The sequence below is a fragment of the Dipteris shenzhenensis genome, chromosome 4, assembly GCF_047967505.1.
Source record: "Dipteris shenzhenensis isolate YYH24624 ecotype China chromosome 4, Dip_SZ_1.0, whole genome shotgun sequence".
Taxonomy (NCBI): domain Eukaryota; kingdom Viridiplantae; phylum Streptophyta; class Polypodiopsida; order Gleicheniales; family Dipteridaceae; genus Dipteris; species Dipteris shenzhenensis.
Genome location: NC_141599.1, coordinates 53,980,253 through 54,007,986, shown reverse-complemented (window position 1 = coordinate 54,007,986; position 27,734 = coordinate 53,980,253). Strand labels below are relative to the sequence as shown.

Here is a 27,734-nt window from a genome sequence, read left to right as displayed (position 1 = left end):
GTTTGATACCACTGAAGGGATGTGTGGGAGCAGAAATGTGGAGAGGAACTGAGAACGGAAAGTGTGTTGCAGCAACAATACAACTGAAGTGAAAGTACAAGCCCATGAATGCTAACCTTAGTGTGGTCATCTACTTGTGATATATCAAGTGGATACATAAGCCACACAATTCTAGGAGTGAATGTGTGGCCTGTTGGTGGCTGCACGATGTTAGTAGTGGGTTAGTGTGGACACCTCGCCCACGGGGCACTTTTGTCCCTTGGGTAAGCTAGGACTAGTTAGGGTTGTTATTTTTCTTTGAGGGTACATAGCCCTAAATGTGTGCGCTGTATTTCATTCTTGCAATATATGCATCTCATTTTGCTTCATCCCTCCTCACTCCAATCTCAATCCTTCCCCCATTTCTGACATTTGGCATCAAAGCAGGCTGCCTTAGCCTCCCCTGCACCTTCTTGCTTGATTCCAAGCCTAAGAGAAAAGTTTTGTCCTTGTGAAAGCTGCTGGTCGGCTCTATTATGTACAGACGACTTCATTCTGGAGCTCGTTTTCAACATGCGCCTACTATATTGAAGCTCTCCTATCTCGATGCCACTGTTTTGAGTCTTGTTGCTGGCAACCTTTTGAAGGAGATTTCCCAGTTCAGTGTTTACTTCTTTCTGGCCTAGCTGCCACATTTGGAGGCTTCAAACCTGCTCATAAGGGTTTCGACCACCTTGGCGCCTCCTATTCTGCTATTGCTGCTACTGTTCCTGATCTGGTGTGAAGACTCTGTTTAAAGGCTTCTGTCACTAATTTCTGTCAGACCAACCAGATTTTGAGCTATTGACCTGCTATTTGGCCCGCTTCCTTTAGACCATTGACGCTTGCCTCTGTTTTGGGCATTCTTTTGGTGGTTGGTATATTGTTTGGCCATAGTTGACCCCCGAGCGGTCATGCTGGAAGCACCCTTGTGCACCATGTGGCCTTGCTGAGCTCTATTTGCTTGTGAACGCATAACGGTGCGTAATGTCTTCTAAGACATCAATCCGTTTTCTGTGTATAGAGAAGATTTAGTTGATGTGTGCATATTTCCCTGTGGCAGAGCAGGCCCAACTGACAAGAGCCTTTAGACAAGGATTGCCGCTCTTTGCTCACCCACAAGCTCGGTTGACGAAGTCTCGTCTTCCTTTTTCTCTACTTGTGAGTTTATGAATGCTAAATGGATAGGTATTTTCTATGGAACAAAGTCAGCTATTACTTGCCATTTGTTTCTTGGACATAAAGAAGTCCATGGTTTAAATTGGGAAATCTTCGGCTTAAGGCCTATACCCACTAACAGTTAGGGAGAACTAGTTTAGGCTGTTAATGGTGACACAATCTCTATTCTAACTCTCTCTCAGATCACGGGCGATGGCACTAGTTATTTCCACCCAGCCATACTCTCATGGATCGCATTTTTCAACAGATATGTGTCTTTGTTTTTCCTCATGCATATCCACAAGACCCACAACTCCCTAGATGGTTCCCCTTGCCACATGTCATCATTTTATCCCTTTTCACTTGGTACACCATTTACCCCTCTCTTGGGGCACATCAAAACCATTTGCCCCTTGGCATTATTGCACATTTAGGTGCACCTAGGCCTTAGCACACAGAACCACCTAGTCAATGCCATTTCACCCTCACCTAGGACCTTGGCAGTTACTTCTCTTGACCATTTCATTTACGCACATTAAATATTACATAAGTCGGTCATCTAAGAGAAAATGCCTACCGATCTTTCCGAGGTCATGCTATCTCGGCTAGAGCATAACATTCCTTCCCTCTTCAAGCATCAGCGTCCTCGATGATGAAATCTGGAAACACTCTCGGTAACTGGTATACGGATTCCCAGGTAGCTTCCGATAGCCATTCAACCAACACCATGGGTATCTTCCGATTTCGTATTTGCATTGTTCCTCGGTCCAGGATTCTTGTTGGTTTGCGTCTTGCATTATCCTCTATCTCCTGAAACAAAACCACACACCTTCGATTAGTGAGTCACCAATATGCAAAAATTTCTTTAAACGAGAAACATGAAACACTGGGTGCACCTTACACCCCGGTGGTAATTCTAATTTATAGGCTACCTTGCCTATTCTTTTCAGAATTAACCACGGCCCACAGTATCGAGGTGATAACTTAGCACACTCTCCTGAAGTCAACGACTTCGAGTGCGAAGGAACTCTGAGAAAAACTTTTTCTCCTTAAATACTCTTATAGATCGGTTTTCATCCGCATACACCTTGGCTTTATCCATAGCCTGGCGGATATTAGCTCTCGCAAGTGCTAGCATCTCTCGCATCTGAACCACAAAGTTCGCGGCACTAGGCACTTTCTGAGGTACTCCAACTATAGTTGGATTTGCTGGTCTATAACCATAGTTTAGTTCAAACGGACTGAACGCAGTAGAGGAATGTTTCCTATCATTGTAGGCAAACTCCAACAATGGCAACCACTTGTCCCACGTATGTTGCCTCAATGACACATATGCTCTCAGCATATCCTCTAAAGTCTGGTTGACTCTCTCCGTCTGACCATCCGTCTGAGGATGATCCCCACAACTCATTCCCAACTTAGTCCTTGTGTCTCAAATACCAATGTCCGAAAATGACCGGTAAATTTGACATCTCTGTCTGACACTATGGATCTAGGCAATCCATGCAGACGAAATATATGTCTAATAAACAAATCCGCCACTTGCGGGACACTAACAGACTCCCTAGTCGGAATGAAGTGAGCCATCTTGGTTAGACGATCAACCACCACAAGGATAGAATCATACGGTATATCCTCCTTGTGTCGTAGGCAGCCCTACAATAAAGTCCATGGAAATGCTCTCCCACTTACTTAGTGGTACTTCCAAGGGCTGTAAAAGTCCGGGTGGCTTCACCTGCTCGGCCTTGCTTACCTGACTCGAAAAACACCGTGTCACATATTCATGAATATGCTTTTTCATCTTTGGCCAAAAGAAATCTCGCTTCACGAGATCATATGTCTTCTCGGCCCCTGGGTGTCTCGCACACGGGCTATCATGGCATTGTCGAATGACTCTCTGCCTGAGATCATTTTGACTAGGTACTACAACCTTGCCATTTCTTTTCAGCATACCATCCCCTATGATATATCTTGCATAAGTTTGGCCTTTTTTGGATGCCAGGTCATCCTTTTCATTTTCCCCGGGTTTTAACACATGAGCTTTAGGCCATAAGCTCTGGACAAACTCGTCCACCTTTTGAGTTTCTCTAATCTCGGTCATTAGAGCACTCTCTAATACCGTGAAACTCAGGTTGTGCATAGTGCGAGACAACGCATCAGCAACCTTATTGTCTTTTCCTCTTCGGTACCGAATCGTTAAATTAAACTCCTGCATGAGCTCTGCCCACCTGGCTTGGCGGCCCCTCAAGTCAGGCTGTTTACTAAAATGTTTCAGAGTATCATGATCCACATCCACATAAAACTCTGAACCATACAAATAACGCCTCCATGTTTTCAAAGCATGGATAACAGCATGCAACTCTAATTCATGAGTTGGCCAATTCCTTTGAGAGGGAGAAAGGTTCTTGCTTTCAAAGGCTACTGGCCTTCCCTCTTGAAGGAGAACTGCTTCTACCGCAATGCCACTTGCATCGGTTTCTAAGAACAACGGTTTCTGGGGATCAACTACTTTTAACACCGGTCCTGTGACCACAGCTTGTTTTATGGTGTTAAAACTTTCTTGTTGATTCTGTCCCCAAATAAAAGGTACTTTATCTGAGGTCAGATCAGTCAATGGCGATACTATTCCGGAATATCCTTTGATATGCCTTCTATAAAACTAGACAAATCCCAAGAATGATCGCAACGCGGTCAGACTTTGAGGGATTGGCCAAGTTAGTATCACAGCCACTTTCTTCGGATCCATTTCTACCCCCTGTGGAGTAATTATGAACCCTAAATATTCAAGCCTAACCATACACAATATAGTTTTCTTTTTATTTACATAAAGACTGGCTTTCCTCAAAGTACTGAACACTATTCTTAAGTGTTCACGATGCTCAGTAATACTTTTACTGAATATCAGGATATCGTCAATAAAATGTACTACAAACTTTCTGATATACGGACGCAGTAAATCGTTCATAAGCATGACGAATGTAGCCGGAGCATTGGTAAGTCCGAAGGGCATTACCAAAAACTCATAATGACCAAACCTGCTTCTGAAAGCGGTTTTATGCACATCCTCGGCTCTAATCCGGATCTGATGGTAGCCACACTTAAGATCTATCTTGCTGAAAATCACGGCTCCATGTAATGCATCTAGCAAATCATCAATCCGAGCCATCGGATACCTGTGCTTAACAGTGATATTATTCAATGCCCTGTAATCTATACAGAGGCGAAACGTATCATCCTTTTTCTTCTTTAATATCACTGGCGAAGCAAAAGGTGAGAAACTTGGTTGAATCTGCCCCAACTTGAGGTATTCTTCCAGTTGTCTACGCACCTCCGCCTCTTCAGTAAAACTCATTCTATAGGGAGGTCTATTTACAGGTTCTGCCCCCGAGATCAGTTCAATCTTATGGTGAACTTTCCGCTCTGGAGGTAACCCATAAGGTAGTTCATTGCTAAAACATTCAGAGAACTTCTGTGATATCTCTTTAGCCAACTCGGCCATCTTCCCATCTTGGGTAGCCTCAGTGCTAGTCGATGCATCATCAATCGACTCTACCGATGCTATACACGGACACAGAAACTCTTTCGGAGTCCTCTGAATTTCCATGGCTGAAATTAGTGGTCCTCGAGGTAAATCCTTCTCACGTGGCAAAACTTATTCTACCCCGTTCATCTTGAACTGGTAAATATGCTTCTTCCAATCAATGGCTGGATTTTTCCGAAAATGCCAAGCCATGCCTAGGGCTATATCTGCGTGAGCAAGTCTGGTCAATTCAAAGTCCAGCTTCTCGACATAGTCCTAAATTCGAAGTTCCAACTGGGTAACCCTTTGGTCCCATACTTCAGTTGAACTTCCATCCGCCATCCTGGCTGTATAAGCATAGTCAGACGGACTAGTTTTCAACTTGAGCCTCTTAATAAGCTTTGAGTTGATTACATTGTGTGTTGACGCTGAGTCAAACAACACAATCACATCATGACTGGCTACTTGCCCTTTCATTTTAATCAACTCGGGCTCATTGAAAACCGTATACCCCGTTGCTGCGGGCTTTGAAAGGATGTTATCAGGTGCACCGCTTACTAACTTAGTAACAGACACACTTAACAACACAGGTACTAACCTCTGAGAAGGTCCCGCCAATTGCATCTGCATATGTTCCGCATTGGGACTCTCCTGCATTTCCGCGTCGCATTCAGATATTATCATATTGGTCGTGCGACGGTCTTTATTCAGTGGACAATCTTTCCACTGATGTCACTGAAGGCAGCCAAAGCACAATCCCTCTTTTCTAGCTTTCTCTTTTTGTTCAGGGGTCAACGAGGACTTTGACCAAGCTCGGGCTGCCATTGGAGTTATTTTTCTTTTCACCCCAACGATGGTACTTGTTTTTGCTGGTCCCTCAACCGGCTTCACCTGCTTGGTTTGGCCACTTGGCTGCAAGACACTTGTCTTTGAAGTCCATTTCCTTTGAAATCCCCCTTTTCTCGGGTACTCATGCTGAGTCCCTGCCTGCACAAATCCACTAGATCTGCCTCTGGCATCCTCATAGTTCAGGGCTACTGCAATAGTTTCATCTAATGTAGTCACATATTTAGCCCGAACTTCCATTTTGATCTTGTCGTTCAGTCCATAGATATAGTCTTTTAACTGAACCGACATAGGGAGAGGGTCCGTTATTTTCATGACACATTCCCTGAATTTGTCAGTGTACTCTGCCACCAACAGACTCCTTTGACGAAGATTTCTATAAGCATCCCAAGCTCGGGACTCTTCATCAGGTGGAAGAAAGTGTTTCTTAAATTCAGCTTTAAACCCTTCCCAGGTGGTAGGAACAACTTGATCCTTCTGTTGCTTTATCCACCATCTATCCGCTGCCTCAATAAACAGGTGAGTGGCCTCACGGATTTTCTTTAGATCAGATCTGATTTCACAAATGGCGAAGGCTTCTTCCCACTTGTGTAACCAAACCTCGATCACATGAACTGCGCTCGGTCATCCGACCAGCGTACTTCTCCGGTCTATAGTTAGCGACATTAGGCACCTTGACCCTCGCACGCTCTGATGAATGTATACTGGGCTCTGGCTCTGCTGGAGCTTTGCCCTTATCAATCCTAGATGGTCTAGCCGACAAGGCTTGCACCATCTTCCTAATCTCGTTCTGACCAGCATTCACTTGAAGCTGCTGGTTCATAATTTGTTGTAAAGCATCTTCTAATACCGAAATCCTACCGACCAGAGTAGGTGTTGTGTGATGGGACATTTGTTGTGTAGACCGTGCTCTAGACTCACCAGGATTCACTCTAGAATTTTGTCCTTCTGCCTCCATAGTTTCAAAAGGGAAAATAGTTTTTTTTTTTTTAAATTTCCCTTTTGTTATGCAGAAAAAATAAACGACAGTCCTTGCTATACAGAACGAATCGATTGCAACTCAAAAATTTTTTTATAAAAGAGAGAAAAGCGCTCCCTGGAAGCTCCACGCAGACTGAGTATGGGCGTTCCTTCAGAAGATCCCGTGCCTTATTTTTTCTGTGCGCAATTCTGTCACGTCAAAAGCATTTGCTGCTAACTGCGCTCAAAGTTATAATGGTAAATATATGGCCTGCAACTGCGGCTTTGTTCTGGTCATTCCAATTCATCAGGACAGTTATGATACGCAGGTCATCGCCCCGCTCTGCCTTCACTTGACTCCACACAGTCGCTCGTCGGTGCTCCACCAAGGAGGTCTAGGCATGGAATTCGTTGACTGACCGAATCCCCGTAGGCTTAGTTTCCGGTATAAGCACTACCCCGCAAGGCCCGTCCGTAGAGGGTGCGCCACACTATCACAACTCATGTGTTCCGCTCGTCGAAGGCCTCCCTCACAACAACTCAACCAGCGCGCTATTTTGCCTGGAACCAGTGCCTCGTCGTCACGTACCACCACGAAGATCATCGTCACGGGCAATGACCTTGCAATCCGTCGCACGTCACGAGCAGCCACAAAATTTTTTTCTCCGCCTGTTGTCCGTCATAGCCTACGAACCCCTTCCTTTACCTTGAGCTCTGATACCAATTGACACAATCTCTATTCTAACTCTCTCTCAGATCACGGGCGATGGCACTAGTTATTTCCACCCAGCCATACTCTCATGGATCGCATTTTTCAACAGATACGTGTCTTTGTTTTTCCTCATGCATATCCACAAGACCCACAACTCCCTAGATGGTTCCCCTTGCCATATGTCATCATTTTAGCCCTTTTCACTTGGTACACCATTTACCCCTCTCTTGGGGCACATTAAAACCATTTGCCCCTTGGCATTATTGCACATTTAGGTGCACCTAGGCCTTAGCACACAGAACCACCTAGTCAATGCCATTTCACCCTCACCTAGGACCTTGGCAGTTACTTCTCTTGACCATTTCATTTACGCACATTAAATATTACATAAGTCAGTCATCTAAGAGAAAATGCCCACCGATCTTTCCAAGGTCATGCTATCTCGGCTAGAGCATAACAAATGGAGTGTCCACACAAGTGTGAATCTGTTAATGGCTTGTTAAAAATACTTGTAAATTTAACCCCTGCAAAAGAGGTACTTCAAGTAATTCTGTTAAGAGAAATAAGTTGGAATGTAGAAATTTAATGGTTAAGGGTGAGGAGTGGGAAAATGCCACATTAAGCAAGATTCTTGTTAAGAAATTTTCACGGTCAAGGTCAACTCAAAACTATACAACATGGTTACTTGTTTGAAAGGTCTTAAAAAGAAGAATCCATTGTGACCTTAACTTTAAAGAATAGATTTTGGATTGGTGAAATAAACCATATTGTATGAAAAAAACCCGAAACTTTTAGTCAAGCCTACTTAGTGCATAACATGGTGTGTACCAATGGGAATGTGGTTCCCTTGTTAAGGTTATCTTTAACTTAACGAAATTACTAACATAACCTGTTACTTAACTCTGTGGGAAAGGGCCCTTAGTGTAATTTCTATACTTCTAATTCCCTTTACTTTGAAGAGTATGTATGGAAGTGTGTAGATATGGATTTTTTGTAATCTAGCTTTTAATTCTCTTTATTCTTAATAGTATTGAAGTTTGTAGAGATGGATTTTTTGCAATCTAGCTTTGTTATATTTCTCATTGAATAGACCATTACAAAAAGGCCATAGTGCCACGTGTTGTAATGATGGCCCAATAAGATTTTTGCAAGGCTTCATTTTTGTTGTATTCACATTCAATAATTGAACCTGTCAATCTTGTATGTGAAAAACAGTCCATGACCATCGTGGATAGAGCTGAAAAAGACGTTCCAATTGAATTCATTTAATGGCATCTAGATGATAAAGAGGCCAACCTTAATGCAATATCATAATCAGAACATGGCGTTCTTGTATGGAGTTCACCCTCTTGTATGGAGTTCAACCATCGTTGAGGGATATTTCTTTGCTCAATCTTGATACATGTATGTATGTTTTCACAGGGTCTTCTTCTTCATATTGCGGAAATTGAGGAGTTATGCTCTGAATTTGGAGAAACCAAAGTCATTATTGACCATTTTGGGTTTTGCAAGCCACCTATGTATTGCATTTCTTTACTCTATGTTTGACATGTGATGTCATTGTTAATTTTCCATACTAGATGTCCATTGCTATATCAAAGTCATAATGTACTTTCATTGAAGTTGTGAACTATCTGCTGTAGTATTTACGGGTGGTTACCATGTGGACTTCGGAAAAGGGCTGGGTCATCAAGCATAATTACTCTTTTTGTGCAATACAAGAAACAATATTTTAGCATTTATTTGGAGTACTTTTCCCTTTAACTTTGCTCTATTGGAGTCTCATGCTTGGTTGGCTTTGTTTGGCAGAAACGAGTTTGAATCAAAAGCGTGGAATTGTCTTTTGAATTTGTCAAAGTTTCCAAATGTAAGTGACTGTCTTGTTGCTTCATGCATGCAATACAATCGTTGTGTGTGTGTGTGTGTGTATGTGTGTGTGTGTGAGAGAGAGAGAGAGAGAGAGAGAGAGAGAGAGAGAGAGAGAGAGAGAGATTTTATTAAAGTCTTCGGAAGACTGATGGGTCTATGATACTGTGAAAAACTTGGTACAAACGAGTTGTGGTGGTGGAGCTACTAAAACGAGCATCCATACCAATGCAAAATGCAAAAAATGCAGAATGTCAATACTAAGTCCTAAGTACAACATAGTCATGTTGGCAGTCGACTATTTCATCATCATCATCATCATCATCATCAACATCAGGACATCAGGGTGGATGAAGCAATGGGTGCATGAAATCGGCGATAGAGTGTTGTCGGCCACTCAAAGGGCAGCCCTGGCATGTCTCATGGTCATAGCTCTGTGTCTAACCAGGACTACTGTGACCCCGTCGGGCGGGACCCTTGCGGAAATCCACAAAGCAACAGTAAACCCTCTGCTTCCGTGCCTTCGCCTCCTCGATGATACATCTGAGCATGAGAATGTAGTCCATGGTCCCATGATCACACCGGAATCTGGCCTGCCCTACTGCTTAAAGTTCTCGACACTCTGCAAATCTGCTGACCTCGGAATCAAGTACTGATGCATAAATCTTGGACATGACATGTCCAATCATAATGGTCTTGTAGTTCTCCGGGCTCATGGGATCCCCTGCCTTGTGAATGGGTGAAATAGTGTTTATGGTCCAGGTGCGTGGAAACCCCAAATAAACAGCTTCATTTTGCTAAGATCGAGGCTAGGAGGTTAATCCCATATGCAATGAACTTAGTGCATAGTCCCTCATGATCCTTCGCTCGGTCATTATGAAGTTCCATTACGGCATCCTTTATCCCCCCTTAGTGAAGAGGGTGCAGGATGTGGGGTGTGGCATATGTGAGAGGTTAGGGACTGGCTGATTTGGGATATCATAGAGTGTGCGTGCATAATCAAGCCACACCTGAGTGTCAGTGAGTGGTGAGGGGGACCGTCCCTCTAGAAATCTCCATTAAAAGTCCTTATAGTTGTTACTGCACAAAATGTTCAGTAGCTTCTCCTCGTTCCAGCGAACAAAGTCTAGTTTCTTTCTGTGTATCAATCAACGGCACTCGCGTAGCGTCTTTGGTTCGCTCGGAAGACTTTTTTTGGTTTCGAATCTGAGCTGACGGCGCAAAGCCTTACACTCATCATCGTACCAGCTATTACAGGGTACGGTCCCAGGGGGTGGTGGGTGGAAGAGTAGCCTTGTGTAGTGAGCGGGTGACTAGGGCAGCACGATCCTCTAATAGGGGTATGAAGTCAATGTAGGCGAGAAGTATGTACAGACGGCCAGAGGAAGTAGGTGAGTGGTCGCGATCAAAGCGTATATCATGGTAGGTAGAGTAAGAACTCAGTGGGGTGGAAAGTGCTGTGCGACGGGGAGTGGAAATGCTAAAGAAAAGATAGGTATGATCAGTCCCTAGAGGGAGAGGTGCTTTGGTAAAGTCAGTGATGCGAGATGTGAAGGCAGGGGATCCCATGATGTAGTCAACAACACTGGAGCCTCTCCCATGTGGAAAGCACGTGAAACCACCTAAGGCGGGCCATCTGTCAAGACCATTATAAATAATGAGATCATTCATCCTGCCGAGGTCTAATAGGGCGTGCCCATAAGATGTGAACGGTCCTTGTTTGTCAGCGGAAACCCGTAGCATACCTGCCTTCTCAAGATCAATGTCTGGCAGTAGAGTGGAATCATTCTTGAAGTTGAGGAGTGGTGCTTGATGAGCGCCTGTCCTCACGTTGAAGTCCCCAACTAGGAGGACTTCTCCGTGGCTAGAGAAGTCAACAATGGACTGATAAAGAGCAGCAAATGGAGATGTCTCATCCTCCTGAGATTAGGGATAAAAACTGAAAAGCTAGGCAGAGCTCTTGATGCTGATCAAATGTTCGAAGGGAATCCAGTGCAAGTTACTCCTTTGATTGGAAAGCTTCGTGTCCATGTGCAGAGCTATGTAGGTCAGGAGGACTTCTTAATCTCTCCTCTCAAGCAACATGATGTTGTACTTGGTACACCGTGGTTCCATCGAAAGGAAGTAACGGTAGAATACCTTGAGAGGGTGCTGAGTTTTATCCATAGGGGGAAAAACCAGCATTTAGTTGCTAGGAATAAATGGGAGACTATCCCCATTGTATCTGATGTTACATGTGGTAAAGCAATAAAGTCTGCAATTTTCGTGTACATGGTTTTTGTAAAAAAAAAAGAGAATGATATGCATGCTGAAATGAATGATGCAGATAAATATAAATTTCAATTTCTTGTAAACTTTAAAGATTGCTTTTCCGATGCTTTGCCAGGGGAGTTACCCCTAGAGAGACCAGAAGATCATCAGATAGAGTTAATGCCTGGTAGTGAGCCACCAAATAGACCACCTTATAGAGTCAGTGCGACTCAAAGAGAGGAGATTATGGCTCAGGTGCAGGACTTGCTGTCCAAAGGGTTGATTCAGCCCAGCTCGTCTCCGTTTTGCTCACTAGTACTTCTAGTATAGAAGAAAGATGGTTCTTTTCGAATGTGCATTGATTATTGTGCATTGAATAAGATGACCATCAAAAATAGATTTCCGATACCCCGCATAGATGATGTGCTTGACTAGCTCAGAGGAGCAACAATTTTCAGCAGGATAGACTTGAAGAGTGGCTATCATCAAGTCAGAATACAACCACAAGATGTGCATAAGACAACTTTTCGCACTACATTCGGGTTGTATGAATACTTAGTGATGCCTTTTGGGTTGACAAATGCTCCAGCCACATTCAATAGAATGATGGATGGCATCTTCCGAAAGTACAGGCATTTCACGGGTACTTCCTTTGATGATATCCTAGTCTTTTCAAAGACAGAAGAAGAGCACAAGGAACATCTTGCTTTGGTATTTCAAGAACTTCGAAATCATCAGCTTTTTGCCAATAGCAAGAAAAGTGAATTCTTTTTGGAAGAGATCCATTATTTGGGGTATATAATATCCAAGAATGGGATACAGATGGATCCTACAAAGATCCGAGCCATCCAAGAATGGCCTGAGTTGAAAACTGTGGATGAAGTCCGTAGTTTTTTGGGACTTTGCTTCTATTATAGGAGATTCATCAGGCATTTTGCTGATATCGCAGCTCCATTACATGACCTTACTAAGGAAAATGCAGCCTTCACATGGGGAATATAACAGAAGAAAGCATTCAATACACTCAAGGAGAAGTTGACTACAGAGCCTATTCTTGTAGTCCCGGATCTTTATCAACCTTTTGATATTGATTGCGATGCTTGTGGAGAGTGTGTTGGGGCTGCATTACATCAGAATGGACATGTAATAGCATACGAGAGCCGAAGATTGCGTGATGCTGAAAGATATCTGGGAATCTATGAAAAAGAATTGTTGGTTGTAGTTCATGCTGTGAACACATGGAAGCATTATCTTTTGGGTGCAGATTTTATTGTTAAAACAGATCACCAAAGTCTGAGATATTTTTCTAACTTAGACAAAACTTTTCGAGAAGCATATGAAATGGGCAAATATGCTGTCAATGTATCATTTTCAGATTGTCCATACCCCAGGAATTCGGAACAGAGTGGCAGATGCCTTGTCCCGAAGATCCCAAGTCAACAATGTGACTATTGCTTATCATCAGGACCTGGAAGGCATGAGGGAGCAATATGCTAATGATGCAGATTTTGGCGAGATTTTACAGCAAATGCAAGAGGGGCAGTCCACCAGTCACTATTCCCTGAAAGATGGGTAACTAATAAAAGATGACTGCCTATGCATCACCCAGGAGATGAGGGAAAAGATTTTGGAGAAATGCCATGCACCTCCCTATGTTGGACATAGAGGAATTACAGCAACAACTCTAGCACTAGAGAGGTATTTGTTTTGGCCAGGGATGCGGAAAGATATACATCAGTTTGTTACTGAATACCTTAATGTCAAAAAGTGAAGTATGATAGATGGAAGGCACCTGGCCTACTTATGCCTCTTCCCGTGCCTCAGGCACCGTGGGAAAGTATTACAATGGACTTCATTTTTAATTTGCCAAGATCAAAGTCAGGGAATGATGGGATTTGGACTATCATTGATAGATTCAGCAAGCAAGTTCATTTCATTCCGGTTCGTAAAACCATAAAGGTAGATCATATGGCTAAGCTTTTCATTGCACAGATCTTTAAGTACCATGGTATGCTTAAGTCCATTGTCAGTGATCGAGATCCCAGAATGACCAATCTATTCTGGAGAGCTTTATTTGATAATATGGGGACGAATCTGAATTTTTCTTTTTCTTTCCATCCCTAGACAGATAGTCAAAGTGAAGTAGCAAATTCTACAGCATTGGATATGTTGAAATGCTACGTAGGTGACCAAGGTTTAGACTGGGAAAAGTACCTACCATTGGTAGAGTTTGCTTACAATAATACAGTACACAGCTCTACAGGGAAAGCCCGCTTTGAGGTCATCTATGGCAAGGTGATTATGCCGCCTATCCTGAGGACCAAGGATGAAATATTTGTAGCTGATCAGTTTGTGAGAGACCTCCAGACAGCTTATAGCCAAGTCCGGACAGCAATTGAAAGGTCTCAAGAGAAGCATAAAAGAGCTGCAGATAAGCATAGGAGACAGTTAGATCTCAAGGAAGGGGATTGGGTACTTTTAAAGTCCGAGAAAGCTAGGCTCCGTAAGCTCAAAGGCAAACAGAAAGTGTATGCAAAGCTATCTCTCAGGTACTATGGCTCTTTCAGGGTTACAGAAAGAATAAATAAGGTTGCATACAGGTTAGCATTGCCAGAACATTGGAGGATTCACAATGCATTCCATGTGCGTCTTCTAAAGAAATTTCAGGGGCTAGAGCCTATCGAAGCAATATCAGAGGATCCACCAGAAGTGGATGAGCTAGAGGAGGTTCTTCAGCCACAGCAGATTGTGTAGCATACCGTACGCAAAGGCCCTCAAGGCAAAGAATTTTACAGGTATCTTGTAAAATTCAAGAATTATACGGCATTGGATGCCAAGTGGATGGATGAAGACATGTTGTCCGATCATCCACAGCTTTTGGATGTTTACAAGGAAGCTTTTCAGTTGAGGTCAACTGAATAGAAGCCGAGGGAATGTCACCACAATGTAAATATCCTAAGTCAAAGTACACTTGACCATTTATTTGATCATAATTAAAGAGTTTTTCCATATGGGATAATTATGGTCAAAATAGTTTTTCTATTGGTCAAAGAATTAACTACGGTCACAGATACTTGACTTTGGTCAAGTAAGCCTGATCTCGGTCAACAAGACGTGGTTTATACCAAGAAGGTTAACTGCGGTTAACCAAGATGTGCCAACTTCGGTTGGAGAGACTTGACTATAATTAAGACGCCTCGACCCTTGGTCAAAGCCTCTTAATTATGATCAAGAGCGTTGACTTCGGTCAACCAGAGAATAAATATATATTTTTATATTTGTAATGTGTGCACATGTGTTCAGTGGGGATGCCCACCGTGACTAGAATTAGTCCACAGTGCGTTATTTGCATGCAAAGCGCTAACAATTAATGGGTACCATGGTGGTGCGCTTTAATTAATTGTTGCAGGTACTAGGAAGAGTTATTTTTCTAAGCGCAATGGAGCCTAAGAAGAGTCTAGGAGGCGGTTCGCGTGATCAAGTGCTTTGAAGACTCCAGAGTTGCCCTTAGTGGCATGTAATTAGGAAAGTAATGTAGAATTTGACAAGTGGCTTGTTGCCAAGAAGGAGAGCCAGCCTGAGAGCTCATGTAATGAAAATTCACGTTTTGAATTTGTATGCTCAGCTTCCACGCTGAACTATGTACTCATAATTCTCTTTGCAAGTAATAAAATCCTTCGGGGGGGTCTAGCCCGACTGTTGTCCTGGGCCCTAGGACTGTGTAGAGAGAGAGAGAGAGAGAGAGAGAGAGAGAGAGAATGAGAGTGTAGTGAAAAGAGAGTGTCTGCTGCTATTACGTGACGCTTTCCACGAAGAAATGTAACACAGAGCTGTTCGTAGAGAACTGAGCGACAGGGCAGGTTACCTTCTGGGTTCCAACCTTAGTGCGTGGAATCCCACGTACTCTGATGTTGAGAGCCTTGTTGACTCTCTGCTGCGGCTCTAAGAGAGTAGTCGAAACGGTTACCCTTGCAGGTTCTCGTTTGGCTACGTCGACCCATTTGGACGTCTCCTCGATGGCAGATTGCATGCTCGCAATCTGTGCCTTCACAACTGGGGTGCTCCCTGGGACTGTGCGTATAGCAGTGACCTCCTATTGGAGCTGTGAGATCTCCTGTTTCAGTCCCTGAATAAGATCAGCCTGGAATTGGGACGATGGTTTTGATGGCCTAGGTAGTGGGAAAGCCTTTATTGAAGAGCTAGGTCAACATCGGAGCAATTATTCCTCAACCATGAATTAGGAGTTTTATTTGAAGACTTCATGGTCTTTGGCTCTTTCATTCTGTAGTTATTGTGGTGAAGTGTGTGGAAGTAATAGGGTGGGAATTACCAGATAGTCTAGCATAGGCTAGTTGGGGACGTCGTAGAGGGTGTCGGTGTAGGCCTTTCAAAGATTGGGATCTTGGATGGGACATGTTAATAGGCAGATTTCGAGGACCCCAATTTTGAACTGCTAGTGATAGGAACTAGGTGAAATTGATACCAGGTCATGTTTTGCATGCTAGGACTAGATGCTTATTTGCATGAAGATAGAAACTAATGGTTTATTGTGGAACTAGTGGTAGATAGGTCAGTGGAGGCGTAGGCAAAAAACATATAGAAAAAAGAAGCAGTTGCACCTCCCAGAAAAAGCAGCATCACTATTTTTGCAATAGCTTTAGATCCGTAACTCAGATTTGGGACTTTTTGTTATCGTTGCAAAGCTGAGATTGAGACCTACTACTTTCTAGAAGAGGTCGGGGTTTAAATCGTCAGGAGAGAGGGTCAAAAACTCAGAATACGATAGGTGATCTATTTTGGTTATGAAAGGTGTATTAAAGTTGTTGTGAATACTTCATATTCTTATGCCTCAGTTTGACCACACCACTAGTTGCCACCAAAGAACTCTCTTCATTTGATTCCTCGATGGTGCCGGTGGTTGTCACAGCACCCCAAAGTTGAGTTGTCTTTCTTGTGTTGTGTATTGTCTCGTTGTCCCCACATCCTGTTTCTGTTCTGATTTTGAATGACTTCTAGAAAAGAAAAATTTGTTGCCCTGTGCACATGTATGGCTCTAGGTGGAGTGTGTGCTTCAGATCTCAATTCTTCTGTACTGCTCGCCCATAAAGTGTTACTACAATAGGAAAATAACAAATGGGCCACTGTGGTAGGAAAGTTTGCGCACATGCATTCTTTGCTGTCATAATTGCAGTATTTGTAGAACAGCCTGCAGGAAAGCATTGTCTGAATTTTTGGAGAGGTAGATAAAAGATGAATAGAATGTATTGACATAATTCATACTGCATATATACATGCCCGCACAGACCTGTGTGTATGTGTGTGTGCATGTGTGTGTGTTTGGGGGTGTGGGGTTGTGGGGGGGTGAGGGGCTTTACCCATACTGGTGCACATTTAACACTGTTAATATCTATTTTTTTGGTCAATTTTAGGTTTATGTGAAAGTCAGTGCATTCTTCCGAGTTTCCAGAGAACCCTATCCTTACAAAGACTCATGGTCTCTTTTAAAAGACCTGTTTACCACTTTTGGTGCTAAAAGACTCCTCTGGGGCAGGTAAATGTTTTCATGTTGATATAACCTGTCAATGCATTCTAATACTATTATGAGTGCACAGATGAACGTTGGAGCTGGTAGGCTGTAATATGTATTTACAGGGATTTCAGCCCAATGGGACACCATTGCGTGATTGTGTTCATGTAAATCACTATTTCTTTGAAAAATACTTAAAAACAGGGAATGGTGTCATTATGCCTTATCTGGATTAGCGTCATTACTAGTCTGGCCCCTATCTGTATAGCGGTTTGACAGTATTTCATTTGTGGGTGCAGTGACTTCCCATATGTGGTCAGTGAGTGTGGCTATTCAAATGCGAAGAATGTTATCACTGTAGCCAAAGAAACTCTTAGTATCTCTAGTGAGGACCTGGAATGGATCATGGGGCGAACGGCCATGGAGCTCTTCAGGGATGGATGGGTGGAGGCCTAACTTTTTTGTGCTGTTCATAGATCGTTCCAACGTAGGTTAAGTCACTACATAAATGCAACTAGAGGACTTTGAATATCTTTAGGTTTTGGCAAGCAGGGTATCTTTCTGCAGCTGGATCCTCGTTAATCTATTTTAATTGTGTATTGAAATGTGAGCTACAGAATTGTAGAATCGTAATGTTTTGTCAGGTTTATTTTGAAAATTTTAGAACTAAGACTTTTTTATAAAGAAGTATATGTTTGGAGCTTGAACAAATAGCTGGGAATCTTTATATACTTTGGCAAAAGATGCCCCTCCGCCCGCCCCCCCAATAAATCCGTAAGGCACTGAGAAGACCGGCCAGCTCGCTTTGCTGGGTCTCAGCTCCTTGACTAGGGTACCTTGGAAGCAGGTGCCAACAACCATTGTGGACTATACAACCAACGGATTCCTTGATTGTGAAATTAAATGCCAGGTACATACCACAAGTTAACACTCGTCGAATTTGCCAAATCCTTTATGTTATTGATTGTGTGCAGTGCAAATCCTCTGTGCTGAATGGCAGCTCCATAACCAGTGGGCAATCATCTACTGGTCCTCGTGCATGTGGCATGTATTGTCCCTCCATAGCTGGTCATGTCATGACCTATGGCGAGGCCTCCATGAGACACCAGACAGAAAATTTTCCAGGATCAAACGCTAGTCCACAATTGAGATTGAAATTTGGACACCTGCTCCAACCAGTCTCTCCTGTGAGGGGGTCCAGGGGAAGGCAGCTCGCTATAGGTGTCTGTTAATGCAGGTGGTTGGCAAAATATGTATTAATGTTAAGGTACTGGCAAGGAGTTTTGACGTATTGAACATGGTTGAGCTTGTTACTGAATATCCATCTTTCCAGCAGCCAGTAAAAGCAATACAATGGTTGTGAAAGATCTTGTTATATGTCTAAATCAACTTAGACGATTTTCTAACCATGAGAACTTAAATAGCTGATGGTTCTATCCTACGACATACTCATCTTTGAGGTGCCCTTGTGAGTAGGAATTTGTTTGAAAGGATCAATTATCATTGTTGCGGTGGAAGGATGCTGACCATGTAATAGGATGGGCCAAGGCATCAGTCCAAGCAATTTCCATGGAGATTTAACCACAGTGAGCTCCATGTGTGTTGATTTGCAACTCTAGGAGCATAAGTTGACCATGGATGTGGTCGCTTCAATACATGTGGCACGAACATTGCACATACACATGGTATCTAGATCATGGCACGTGGTAAACAAAGGAGTTATGAGGACTCGGGAGCATTGATCTTTGTTGAACATGCAGTGTGTGGTGGCAAGCTTAAATTGCATTCACACAAATACAAATGCATATTCACTTAGAAATGTATGTGGTCATTCATGGTAATATGCATGAACACAATCATAAAAACATATGCATTGTGTACAAATGCATGCAATAATAATATGCGCATGGAAAAGTATCTCCTAAACATTAGGAAGCATAGGCTTATATAAGTCCTTGTGTGGTCGATCGCATGAGCCTATTATTGATTGTCCATCAATATCTTGTATCTTGTGTTGGCTTCTTGGTAGCATTCTTCTTTGCTCCTTTTTCTCTAGGTTCTATGGAACTCGTTTTTTTCTCCCTTTGTAGCCTACTTGTTTTCCATTGTTTTGGGATTTTGCTCAAGCTGTTGTAAAGATAGAATCGCTTCCTACAAAGACTAGGTAGGGTAAAGGGGCTAGTCTTGTGCACCCCTATCTTTTCCATAGTGTAAGGGGTTGCCCCTATGGTTTTTTTGACCTTTTTCATGCCTCCTTATTGGGTCTTTCCATGGAGAAAATAGGGGAAGATTCTGACATTTTAAAGGCACTCGGCTCTTTATTTATCCCTTTACCCCTAGTATCACAGGTAAAAAATATCATGAGTTTCAAAGATTTTATTTGATGCATATTGAAGAGAATGTGTAAGAATTGTAAGATAAGTGGGGGTGACATTAATTTTCATTATCTCAGTTCTAAATTTTTATGGTCTTTAATCTGAGTGTGGTTTGGATGGCCCAAGGATATAAAGCAAGGAAGATGGTTTATATGATATATCAATAGGAAGAGATAGACAAGGTTGAGTTTTTTAAAGTTTTGTTTTGCACTACCAACTCTACATTTGTATCAACCTTTCTTGTCTTAAATAGGAAGAGATAGACAAGGTTGAGTTTTTTAAAGTTTTGTTTTGCACTACCAACTCTACATTTGTATCAACCTTTCTTGTCTTACTCTTTGTTTGGTTTTGGCCTACCAATTGTGCATTTGAAGGAATGTGCCCCTTAGATGTTAAGAAATGAGAGCGGCTTTTGCTCATGATGTTGCTCATCTCCCCTTTTCTTTTGGATTGCTAATTCTCTTTTTTTATTAAACCTAGGAGGAATTTTTTTTCTTGAATCTCATTAAGGATTTTACTTCTCTTTCTCTCTTCTTCCTCCAAGTTTATCTTTTTTCTCATACAATCATTTTCCCATTCTTCATTGACATTGCTTTTCAACGGATTCTAGTATCTTCTATCACTTTATAACACCAAGTGTGTGTCTACGCATTGCATTCATGGGCTCCACCCCATTGCGCGCAACACAATGATCTTCGAATACATCAATCCTTAGAACATCGAAATAAATAGTCTTTTTTGCCTTTCAAAATTGAGACCTACAATATACACCCATAGTGAGTGGAGCACATGGGCATCCCTCAATAGTTGAAATAAAGCTTCAAAAGTGTTGTTTATTGATCCATGTAGCACATTAGTAATCTTATGTCCCTTTCCTCAACTCTTTAAGTATGACATAAATTTTCCTCTAACCATTTTTACTAAAAATCAAAGCATTTCGGAATAAAGAACATATGCTCCAGCATAAAAAATCCTACTAAAATGATGACTTGAAAAATTTCCTAACCATCCTTACAAAAAATCACTGTGATTCAAAAAAAGAACACATACTTCAAACTCGTAAAATAAATAATTACTTAAAAATGATGACTTTTGTTTTGAACCTAATGAGAGAAGAAATACCAAGTGCATGTTCTTAAAATGAAAAAGAATATGAGCATCACTTGTGCGTCACCATTCATCGATGATCAATGACCATCTAGTGTTAGAATTTCAAGTGCTCACGGATGTAGTTGTGCACAACGGACAACAATTTCCCATAAATTGTAGAATAAAATAGAGAGATAGAGCAGCAAATGTACTTCCAAAGGTACACAGTTTATAGTCACCACAAGAGTGGCTAAACTACTTCAGGATGAAGCCACAAACATCTAGCAAAGTGCTGGGCAAATTATAGTTTGAAAAGATTGATTACAATTGTGGTATATATGCGAAAGAAGGCCATAGATGAACTAATCTTGTGTGCCTTCAAATAAAGGCTTTAGTGGGATGCAATTAGTAAGGCAGGAGCCTCAATTGTATAAGGCAATCTTGTACCCTGGAATTGGCCAACCAGTTCACTTTTTGGGTGTGACTTCTGGGTGAACTTGTTCTGGTATTTGACCCAATGTGCTAGTTGTCTGTTTGAATTCCTTCTAAGATTTGTTTGAAATACTATTAATTATTTATTTTATTCTATACATAAACCAACCTATTATTTAAGTGGAAAATTGTCTACCTTCGGGTTAATAGGCGACTTGGGTAAGGTCACCAGAGCTCGAGTTGAGACAAGCTTGGATTGAGACCATGCAAGCAAAAGGGAAAAAGCTTTTGGTAGACACCAATAAGAGAAGCTGTGCGCATCTACAAAGGGCCAAGGAATGAATATGCGCCAATTAGCAAAAGCGGTCTAACAATCAACGAGGATGAGTTAGAAAGGCGGTTAGCTCGATCTCCTCAGTCGAAGCATAGTTTAAGTATTTAGAAGCAGACTGTGACTTGTAAGGACTTATGACCCGGATAGTCTTCTTCTGTGTATACAGGCTGGAAATGCTAAGTTTGAGCTGCTAGCCTATAGAGTCTTGAGTCGAAGCCAAGGTGAGCAAGAGTGAACATAGAGTCTAGTATTTTGAGTCGAAAACAAGGTGAGCAAAAGCGAGCATAGAGTCTAGCATTTTGGTATGTAGCTCTGACCTATTTGTATCCATAGACCTTTGCGAATTAATAAAGTTACTTATATTGAATTTTGTTATATTTTTGTTTTAGTCACAGTCCACGAGTGAGATATCACCCATCCTCATACGGTCTACCCATGTACCCCCCATTGTTAGTAATTATTATTGGCATCTATTTCTACACCTTGCACGGAGTAGGAAGCCCAACAAAGCAACCTGAGGACTCCAAGAGTGAGCATCTTCTTGTTGAGCTATGCACACATGTACATCGAGTTGGGCATGCCAATTAAGTCAAACTTGGGGTGAGAAAAAAGAACATCAATTTTGGCAATCCTACTAGGATAGGGGCGCTAAAAGGTTGAATGGGAATAGATTGGGGATAGGAATTTATAGAACTGAGTACATAGATTCTCAAACAATAGTACGTGTTTGCTCGAGTGGAGCTACAATAGTTGCTCGATTTGGCAAACTACCATACAAGATTCCTTTTAGGACAGTCCGAGAATTTTAGTATCTTGCATACTTATTTGACGACTAAGATTTGGACTGAGAAATCCTCTAAGGCAGCCCCTTCATATTATCCAGACAATAAGCAATGTCTAATACATGCTTGGTGAGGAGAGAACCATATGTGACCAGAGGAGATTGGCAGAATTTGGATGACCAAGAGGCTTTCATGAATTGTAAGCCAGTAAGGGATGAGCATTGGGACCATGGGGAGATATCAGAGAGCCACCCGAACAAAAGCACAAGGTAGACAATGACTTGGCCATGTGCACAAGGTAGACAATGTTTAATCAACTAGCGGTAAATAAGAAATTTGCTAGAGAAGATATCATGGGTTCCATTTATCATTTTGCCATAGTCCAACTTTGCATTCTTGCCCCCCCCCCCCCCCCCCCCTTCTCCACCCAACCGGTTGGGGGGGTGGGTAAGTGGAAATCTCCCATCGTCTTGGCTCCACAGCCTCCCCTTCTACCTCCTCGCCTCAGGCTCCCCTCACGATCAGCAACGCGAGACAGAGAGAGAGAGAGAGAAGAAAGAAAGAAAGATATATTAACATCCACAGGAGGCCTCACGAGCCTATGGGACAAAGTACATAAAAAGCGAACTCATACAAGCATCAATGGACTGAAGCAAAGGGTAAGCTAGGACCCTTGCTGAGTACTAATCTATGCTAACAGAATCATAATCATAGAAAAAGTTAACTACAACTACATAGTGGGCCAGATCAATCAATCTATATAGGCACTGGGACGAAACCAAAGCCTGGTACAGTGATGGCTCTCTGTTTGATTGCAAAGATGTCTCGTATTTATGTCTGTCGAGCTGTCTCGCGCTGCGATGGGGGACACGGTCTCCTAGCTCTGTAGACTCTCTAGGCTATGTCTAGAGTGACCCTCGTCTCTGTTGGTCTTCCCTGACCCACTTGTGTTGATCCTTGCGCATCATAGCCTCTCTGTAGCAAGAAGGCTCCTCGCAATCAGGAAGCATCACATAGTCTATCCTTAGAACAAATCTCCCAGGCGGTCTAGACACTCTAGATATTATTCTCAAGGGCATTTCAGCTGTCTGCATATCAGCAACATTTGGCTCATCATTGCCACCAATAGATGATCCATCATCTGTCTTTGATTGTGTACCTGTGGGAGTACTTGGTGGCACCATTTTCTTGGTGCATGGACAACTTGTTGTCTATCAACATATGCAGGTGGATTCACATCTTGGAAAGTGATTCTCGTCATTTCCACATCCCTCATGGGTGTCTTATGCATCTTCTTCTCATTGAAGACCACATCATGGCTTCGTATAATCTTCTTTGCTTCTGGATCCCAGAGACGATAGTCCATCTCTCCTCTTTCACCTTAATCCAGAAAGATGCATTTCCTAGACTTAGGATCTAGCTTCTTCCAAAGCTCTTTTGGCACATGTGCATATACCTCACACCCAAATATGCGTAAATGAGAGTAAGAGGGCTTCTTGCTACCCCATGCCTCTTCAGGAATACCACCATCCAAACTCTTACTAGGTGATCTATTGATCACATGCAATGCAGTCTTCATTGCCTCAACCCAAAAACCACAAGAAAGACTTGCATTGGAAAGCATACATTGCAACCTTCCCTGAATGGTGCGGTCCATCTATTCTGCAAATAGATTCTGCTCTGGAGTACAAGGGGACGTGAGCTTCCTCTTGATCCCACGTGTATCACCAAAATGCTAAAAGTCATGAGAGATATACTCTCCACCATTATCAGTCCGTAGGTATTTAAGCATTCTACCTGACTGATTTTCAGCCAAAGCCAACCATTTTTGAAATACCTAGAACACATTGCTTTTCCAAGCTATAGCAGAAGTCCACACTTTCCTAGTTGCATCATCAATGAATATCACATAGTATTCAGCTCCACTTAATGACCGTGTAGGCATGGGACCACATATGTCTGAATGAACCAGATCAAGCTTTTCAAGCTCATTCTTTCCCCTTCTTTTATGGGCTGATTTAGTCTGCTTCCCATAGAGGCAGTGCTCACAAAATTCAAAATCAAAAAAACTCAAATGCAGTACATAACCCAAATGGCATAAGAGTTTCATTCCATTCTAGCTCATGTGCCCCAGCTGGCAATGCCACAAAGAAGTACTTGACTGCTCAGTTATTGTAACAACATGATCAGACACCCCTGATACATGTAAGGGATACAATGTCCCACACTTGGCACCCCTTGCCAAAACCATAGAGCCCTTTTGAATTTTCCAACTCTGAAAGCCAAACGTGGTCTGAAAACCAGATGAATATAAGAGGAGTATTGCCTTAATCTTTGCATCAAAATTCATTTTCTGAGCTTGAAGCTAGCTGAAAATAATATTGCATTCATTCAAGTGAGAAGCAATGGAGACCACTTTCTTCATTTGAAGCTCAAACAACCTCTTCATGAGGTAAACTTTATTAGAGGCAGTTTCCTTCTCATAGGTGGCACATAATTTCTTCCACAAATCTTCCGTACTCTGCTCATTTACTACTGTGAAATAAACTGACTCTACAAGATGAAGTCTAACAGTAGACTTTTCTAATGCGTCCAGCTCATTCCAATCATCCTCAGACATATTTGCAGGCTTAGCTTCAATCCCTGCCAAGGGTTTAGTCTACTTCTTTTCAATAAGCACATCCCTTATCTGTTCTTTCCACAAAGAAAAGTTTGTTCCATCAAATGTTTTAATGCTGAAAAACTCCTTTTCAAACATGGAAGAGGATGCCATTATGCAAATGAAACAAAATCCCAAATGCTAGTACCTGCAAGAGAGAAATCACACCAAATACTAGGTGCACCTAATATGTATGCCTTAATGAAGGATAGTGTTACCAAAACTCAAGGCTCAAAGCATCAAAAAATGCATCTGCCTCATGAGCATATACTATGCATCCATATGAGCAAATCTAGCCCAAAAGAAAATGTCAACCCACAATGACAAAACAGTGGCTAATATAATGCCAACAAGAGCCAAGTGTCTCAAGCATAAACACCATCCATGGACATAAGCATTAATAATGTCTCATCCAAGAGTCATAGCACAACCTGTGCATCCATTGCAATATGTCAAAGCTATCCCTCAACATAAAATAGCATTTGTTTGCTAAACGTCTATCAATAAAGCATCCCACAAGGCAATCTAGGCATATCAGTGCATCCAACAAGGATTGCAATGCATCCAAATGACCTGTAAAGCATCCACTACAACGCAATGCAAACCACAAATGAGTGCACATGGCTCAGACTGCAATCAACGTGATTTGCATAAGGTATATCCAAGAAATCACGGCCCCACGGTAATGATTGCTAGTGAAAATAGAACCTGGGATGTCTCAAAATATGGGCGTCACTGCATAATCGAACTCAGCAAGACAATCTGCAAATATCTCTCTTCTACCACAACTCTGAAATCTCATCCAAGGATGGAGTAAGAGCCAGTCGACCCTTGCATTTACTTGCAAAAATGACGCTTAGAAAACTTAACCTTAGCCAAAATGCCACATGGCAATCAATGAGAAGGTCTTGGAAACTTTGAGAAATTTCCTTAAGAGACGACGGAAAAACACGGAGAATCACAACTCCCTCAATTCTTCACGGAGTGGCAAGCAGCTTTGTAGACATATGTTTCAAGCAGTCGCGGATCCAACGGGATAGACAAATCTGCAAATGGAGGCCCGGATGTTGAGTTTCCATTCACACAGGAAATGACAAAATGAAGACCTTGGAGTAGACAAAGCTTTACTACAGCTTCAAAACTTCACGGAATCAGAAGTAGTTTCACAGATAGAAGTTTTGGACTGCTCTGAATCCACTGGGAGTGTCTGAAGTGCGAATGGTGGCCTGGATATGGAGATCCAACACACGAAATCTGTGCAAAAAATTGAATTTCGTCACTTTTTTCAGGAGGTGTAACTTTTCACTGAAAACTTGGATGACAGAGATGTAAAAATAAAAAATGAAGTACTCAAAGTCTTCTACAACTTTGCTTTTGATCTCAGGGCGAGATTCAGCTTCTAGAGAAAGATATCTTCATCACAAGACTCTCAGGTCTAAAATAGACTATCTTTTTGCCTCCAAAACCACTTGTTGGTTTGCAAAAATCAGAGAACTTTCCAAAGGTTTCTATAAGGTCTCTGCACATCTAGATAAAGGTAAAGACACCCAATGAAGCTTCTCCTTCCTCACGTAGAGCTGTAGGAGGCAGACTTCAGGCTCTAGGCTCACACTCGGGCTCAGCTAGAACACCCATGCTCTGATATCAGTTGAGAGATCTCAACAACGGAAGTGGAATGGAAGAGGGTGAGAGAAAGGGAGAGCCAGAAGAGAGAGCCACACAAGTTTTGGTGGGTGTAGAACACCCTAATCTTCTATGTCATCCATATATATATGTGTTTGAGTATTGTACATAACCAGGGTTAAGGTACAGTGGCCTTTAACCCCCACAGGCCCTGGGATCCTTAGCCATCAACATGGTGGAGTTATGCCCAGAAGAGGATCCTAAAGCCCATCTTGGTATTTCGTGGACGGCGCAAGACCATCTGCACCTCGTTTGGCTGACCTAATGTATGAATGGATGCCTTTTGGTCTTTGTAATAATCCCCACATGTATCAGCGGACGGCAACGAGTGATGACCACAAGTACCACACAAGGTGGTGGAGAGGTCAGCAGGGTGACTCAAAGACAAGACCATGAAGCAGCAACATGGAGACACACGACATGGATGCCTCATACCAGGAAAAAGACCATGGGATCACAATAGAGGAAGAGGATGCTATACAGGAAGATGATGAACTTGCTGTGAGCACAGTGATGGTATTGAAGAAGACACTCATGAATTTGCGAAAGAAGAGGATGACCACATGGATGATGAACTGGCTGAGTATAGTGATGATACTGGAGAAGGCACTCATGGATTTGCAAAAGAAGAGGATGACCACCTATTGACTGATGTCACTCACAGGCGAGTGGTGTCAAAAATGACTCTTGGAAGGGTAACTGAATCCATTGTGCATCCTGACCAACCTAGAGGGGCAAGAGACTGGACAACTTGAAGGAACCGTCCACATTCGCACTAGAGTCTAGAACTTTAGACCTACAAGGCAAGCCTGTGCACAGCATACAGGGAGAAGAAGATGCCGCAGACCTTGCCCTACTCGACTTAACCTATCAGAAGCTGACCTTCCAACGAGACAGGAGGTTCCTGAAACTACATACGAGGTGGATGGACTACCATACAAAGGAATGCTCAAGCAAGCACAAAAGGGCAAAAAGAGAATGAGCCCAAGTGCTACCCCGACATCTCAACCATTTGACGAAGACACCTAGCCATCCTTTCCGACGTCTTGGATGGAAGTAGTGGGGGGGTTTTATTTGGATAATACTCCTGCGCACCAAGAAGTGGGAGCAAAGGAACTAAACAACTCCATATTAGCAAGCATACATTAGGTTGACCATGCTAGGGATTGGGGGTACCTTAACATTGGGACCGAGGACCAACCACAACACCTCAAGGTAGCCAGTTGGGTCTGCGAGCATGATTATCTCCTTGCTGCATTGTCTGACTTTTTTCAAGAGTATGTCGATGTCTTTGCCTAGTCATATAAGGATTTAAAGGGAGTACCTGCTGAGTTCATGGAACGTCGCATCGATCTATATCCAAAAGAAGACTCGGTGATCAAGGGACCATATCGCATGAATCCTAACTATGGCAGTTGTCCATGCTTATAGTCAAAAGATGGAGCAAGCGGGGTTGATCTACCCTATTGACTACTCTGAATGGCTCAATGGCATTGTAGTGGTGTCCAAAAGAGAGACAGAGA

The 27,734-nt window shown here is 42.5% G+C and overlaps 1 protein-coding gene across 2 annotated transcripts in view; it reads left to right on the top strand.

Annotated features, from left to right (window-relative positions):
- Positions 1 to 18,587, top strand: part of LOC147903051 (catalytic/ hydrolase) — a 67,933-nt gene extending 49,346 nt beyond the window's left edge. The window contains exons 8-12 of one of the 2 annotated variants that reach the window (XR_015540858.1): positions 8,637 to 8,734; positions 9,024 to 9,081; positions 16,760 to 16,881; positions 17,157 to 17,767; positions 17,858 to 18,587. Coding sequence is in view for 1 of the 2 variants with exons in the window: in XM_087373241.1 (XP_087229367.1) it covers positions 8,637 to 8,734; positions 9,024 to 9,081; positions 16,760 to 16,881; positions 17,157 to 17,313 (435 nt within the window). In the remaining variant the exon portion in view is untranslated. Of the gene's footprint in view, positions 1 to 8,636; positions 8,735 to 9,023; positions 9,082 to 16,759; positions 16,882 to 17,156 lie in introns of both variants that reach the window. The other variant, XM_087373241.1, reaches the window with a different exon arrangement.
- The last annotated feature ends 9,147 nt before the right edge of the window (positions 18,588 to 27,734 follow it).